At 43.4% G+C, this 5,350-nt stretch overlaps 1 protein-coding gene across 1 annotated transcript in view; it reads right to left on the bottom strand.

Moving 5' to 3' along the window:
- The window catches only part of LOC104955695 (uncharacterized), an 11,923-nt gene extending 10,439 nt beyond the window's left edge, over window positions 1-1,484 (bottom strand). Inside the window, exon 1 of the mRNA XM_010783082.1 lies at window positions 1,405-1,484. Within this exon, the coding sequence (XP_010781384.1) occupies window positions 1,405-1,484 (80 nt within the window). The remainder of the gene's footprint in view (window positions 1-1,404) is intronic.
- Window positions 1,485-5,350: the final 3,866 nt, after the last annotated feature.

The following is a 5,350-nucleotide window of genomic DNA, read 5'->3' as shown; positions in this document are numbered from 1 at the left end:
TGCCCACATGTGCCGTGAAGTCTCCCAAGCAAGATTAAAGAGCCCCCTTCAGGAGCCCCATACAGACTCTTTCCAGGGTCTCCAAAGAAGGCTGATCTCTGAACTGCTGTTGGGTGCATAAGACACACAACAGTCAGAGTTTTCCCCCCCCATAACCCGCAGGCGTAGGGAGGCGACTCTCGTCCACTTGGGGTAGACTCCAACAACGAAGCACCCAAACCGGCGGCTTTGTGATATGCCCCAAACCCGCCCGGCGCCTCACACCTTGAGCAACTCGGAGAAGAATAGAGTCCCACCCCCTATCCAGAGTAAGGTCCAGAGCGACGCTGTGCCGTAGAGGTGAGCCCAACCAGTCCAACTGTAACGCTCCACCTCCCGCACAAGCTCCGATCCCTTCCCCCCAGAGAGGTGACGTTCCACGTCCCCAAGCCAGCTTTCTGCCCCTGGGGTCTGGTCCGTCGAGACCCCTCTAGCTTCACCTGCACCTTCTGGCAGCGCCACCCGACCCATCGCTGTTTTTCCCGTAGGTGGTGGGCCCCGCGGGACGGAGAAGCGGAGGTGTTGCACCGCCATCGCCTTTTCGGGCTGTGCCCTGCCGGCTCCGTGGCAGCCCGGCCACCAGAAGAGACGCTCGCAGACTAGTCTCCTTCTGGCCTGGGCTCCAGAGGGACCCCAGGGCTTCCTCCGGGCCGGGTATCCTCCAAACTTCGTGTGTCCGTCCTTTTCATGAGTCTTGTGAATCCAATCTTAGTCTGCCCCTTGCCTGAGACCAATTTGTATGCCGATGGGAGACCCTAACAGGAACATAAGGTTCGAGACAACACAGCCCCCAGGTTCATCAGGGCACACAAACCTCTCTACCACGGTAAGGTGCTGGTTCTGGAAATCCATATGTGTATAAGTAATATGTTAATGTAATACTTAACAGCTCAGACGATTATGTGCCTTTTTGGGGTTACCATTCGGATCCCTCCAACCATTTAGTCAGCAAGTGGATATGTATCAGCCAATTCTGCAAGCTCGATCAAGGCAACCTCTTTACTGGGTGATGGGGTCAACTGAAAAGCTCTAAAATGGTCCCTATACCATGCACACAACACCCTTACAATGAAGCTCAACTGGTCCTTAACAATACACATTTGAAGAATCTCAGCAAATTCTGGCAGCCCACCAGCAGAGCCATGAGCAACTATCATTCCGTTTCTGTAGTTCAAACCATTACTTGAGACATTTTTGGCTAGATTAACCTCTGTCACATCTGGGTATTTCCTCTTGATTGATAATGCCACTTCCTCATTAAGGACATCAACAGGCACTGTTGAGACACTGGTGACCTCCAAGCTGGATTTCTTGAGACTGGATGAATGAATGTAATAGCCAACCATTAACTGATGTTTAGCTGACAGTGAGTATGTCACATTCTTAAAGCAGTTTCTGTGACTTGCTACTTGCTTGAAGAAGCTGTGCTTGGCATCAAATCGCATGGTCCATAACCAGTGTTGGGACTAACACATTACAAACTAACGCGTTACTGTAACGCAACTACCTTTTGCGGTAACTAATAACGTTACTAGTTACCTATTTCCATTCAGTAACGCCGTTATAGTTACTGTGATTTAAATGGGTGCGTTACTGCGTTACATTATGTGATCCAACTGAACCGAATCTCCCTGCAGATGTAATTTACAGGCAAATACAGCGATGTCCTCTCACAGTACCATGGAAAAGTGAAAGTGAATAGAGAGGAGGGATGATTGGTTAACGCGGGGTAACATTTCAGGGTAAGCCAATCAGAGACAGAGTTGGGCGGGTCTTGCCTTATGGGGGAAATACACAGACACACAAACACTTGCTAACACCAAGCGGCAAACTCTGGGGAAGAGCCGGGACGCCAACAGGGAAGTGCCACATACTGCAGTTCATATATTGGTCGATAGGCGATGGCTGCAGAAAGGAAAAATTTCCATAGACCCTCATCTTAAAATGCCCAATTTTACAGCAGAAAAAAACATGTTTCTACCCCTGGGTCCATACATTTTATTATCAATATAGTTAGATTCCACCTTCATGATTATGGATCTGTGAGTGAATTGTTTTCTAACACGACCCTTTTATTTATATTAGGTCTTAAAGTTTTTGCATAAATTAGGGCGTGGTCACATTGAGTGACGGCTCTGTCAAGTGACTGCTGCTGCTAGCTTCTTGTCTCTCTGCTAGCTGCTCCGTGAAGCTAGCTAACAGGGACTCTGCTGGTCAGTTTCTCCAGGAAACACAACTTGACCGTGGGCTGTTGTTCTTCATGCTTATATATCGGGCTATTGTGACTACGCTCTGCGGTTAAAACAGACGTGCATGAATCGGTTTGCGGTCAGTGAAATTTGAGTGCTTTATTTATGTGTTTTAATGATTTAATCTACGTAAATGAAGGTTAAAGGCTTTGGGTTAGCGTGTAAGCGAGTGGTAGCTACACGGTGGCTAACGATGCTAATCGTAGCCTCCAAGTTAAAATCATAGACTGGTTATATTATACAATGTTAAAACGAAATTAGAGAGGTATTAAGCGTAAAAGTGGGATAATACTGTGAAAAACAGCTCCTGTTTGAGGTTGATAAATAGGTCATCTTGTAAACTTAGAGAGAGATTAATTTTGTATGTAGGAACTGTATGCATCGCTAAGGTTAAATTTAAAATTGGCTATGCTCAAGTATGTAGGACAAGCAAGTCGAAGTAGTGTATGGTGAAATCAACCTCACAATAAGATGTGTGTATATACAATTATTTAATGTCATATTTCAAGATGATTACTTAGAATATTACAATATGTTTGGTATTGACTGGAATTCATTATTGAGCTTACACGTTAACGTCACAGTCATCTGAAGAAAGAACCCAAACCTTTGTGTTTTTATTAATTGCATTAACCAAATGGTACAAATAAAAGTAGCATTGGTAACCACAACTTCCAAAGTTACAGTTAAAATAAAAGGACCCTTGACTCGGACAATACACAATCCACATGTTTCACAGAAGAGAATCAGTTATATTGTTGTAGACATGGACTTTACATATATACTGTTTGTTTAAAGGTGTCCAGGGTGAATGCAAGACAGGCTGGACCANCGTTTGCTAGGGTTAGTTCAAGGGTGTAACTTTGGTTTGAGAAGTGGGGGGGACACAAAACAGGGGGTCCTCCACAATTAAACATTTTCTCAATTTAATTCCATAATTAAATTGAGAAAATGTTTAATTGTGGAGGACCCCCTGTTTTGTGTCCCCCCCACTTCTCAAACCAAAGTTACACCCTTGAACTAACCCTAGCAAACGCGATCTCGCTAAGCGGCCCTGCGATGCTGGTTATCAACTCGGTTAATCTGTCCGGCTGAGAGCGCGTTCAAGAGAAAGGGGCGGGGTTAGCAACATTTGACCAATCACAAACATGGACAAGCGTAGGCCTACTGAGAGCGCAGAGTCATACTTCATGATTGAATAGTAAACTATCATGTTAGACAAATATGAAGAAGTTAAACTTTAAACATCCATGACTTGAACAGATAAACCAGGATAAAAGCCACATCATCACCTGCAAGGTGAATACAGAACATCTTGTAAAAAATAAAAATAAACTACAGAGTGTTTGAATGCGTACATTAACAGTTTATGATATCACTGCCCCATCTAAGACACGAGTGGATCTGACTTTAATTGCATTTGAGTGTGTCTTCAACTTAACGTGTTGCTTAAAATAATACTTTGGCATACAGTATGTGCCAATTTAACTTATAGTCACATACTGTATGCCAAAGTATTATTTTAAGCTTACAGTAGGTGTTGCACGGCCAGATACGGCTCGAGAAGCTGACTGATAAGGAAATATATGAGATATTAGGCTATTATATGATCGATGATGTGATATGAAGGATAAGTGGGACACGTCGGCGTCTTTCCTTCATCCTGCAATATGACTTGATAGCTTTAAACTCTGCACACTGAGCTCTGATTGGTCAGCAGGCGGTGCTTTCACTGAGTTGATCTCTTGTCTGGAACCACACCTGCTCCGGAGCAGGTTAGGTGTTCAGCATAAGTTACCATGGAGATCTACCCCGGTAAGAAGTGAACCAGCGCCGTAGGACCGGAAACCCAGAGTTAACCCTGAAGTTACCTCGCTAACCGCAAATCCTGCTCCTGTTTCCTGATCCTCGGCCTGGCCACGACCGACCCTTTGGCTATTCCCTATTGGTTAGTCTGCTGGGACTTTTTATATATCTGCGCCCATTACCTGACCTGCTCTGTGCCAGAGTTTTGAAATTAAATATAATTATGAACTGTTCCCAGTTTCCTCTGCACTGCATTTGTGTTCAAACACATAAATACAGATATGAATGCTTTATCTTACATACAATTCAACTGGACGACAACCTTTAACCCCCTTCCAGTGTGACACCTTCAGTTTGTAATACAGGCTTTCTTCCAATATGTAGTCTCCAAACCCAAACTGAGGTTATCATAATGACATCATCAAAATAAACGTCTTTATAGGGCTCTGTTTTCACATGATGTTGGTTCTCACAAAGATAGAACTTTAGAACACACACATGTGCACACAGGCAAATGGCAAATGTTTTTATTTCTATTGTAGTCTACCTTTTTGTTTGTATTGAAAAGGTCACTGAACATAGACCGGAGGACTGTTAAATGGAATTGGGTACGACAGCAGTTTGATGAAGCAGTTGGGTCGTGTGTGTGTGTGTGGGCGGATAGCCAGGTGCACAAGTCTGTTTGTAATGTTGTATAGCTGCAACTCTACGGTGACTGAGAATTCCAACATAAAGCATTACATTAGGTTACCACGCGGCCATATTCTTTGACAAAAACGGAAATCATTCCGATGTGTGAAGTGGATCCCATAGGGATTTCTGCTATACACTCAATAACTCTTTACCTTAAATGAAAGAAAAGTGAGATATACTATGGGTAACACATTAATGGTCATCATAAAGGAAAGGAAATAAATAAAGGCGTATGTCTTCTGTTCCAAAAATAATAAGGAGTTAGAAAACTCTGAAAATAAGGCTTAAAACTTTTTTTTTTAAATATATATATAATTAAAGAACAGATTGCTCTCCAGACCTGCCCTCAGCTCCGATGACCTTAATGTGAACTGATTTTCTTAATCAACATGGATTGAAGGCTGAAGGAGACTAATTACTGAAAGAGTCTGCCTTTTAAAAACCATCCAGAAATCAGCATTTACCTCCAAGTCTGACTGTAACACTTGCTATCAGTCAGCATGCACTCAGAGAAGTGGCAGGGATTTGTTTGGGTGTTAGATAGGCAGGATATACTTCAGACA

Source organism: Notothenia coriiceps, unplaced genomic scaffold (genome assembly GCF_000735185.1).
Source record: "Notothenia coriiceps isolate Sejong01 unplaced genomic scaffold, NC01 NC01_scaffold00024668, whole genome shotgun sequence".
Lineage (NCBI taxonomy): Eukaryota > Metazoa > Chordata > Actinopteri > Perciformes > Nototheniidae > Notothenia > Notothenia coriiceps.
This window is presented reverse-complemented; position numbering and strand designations above follow the sequence as displayed.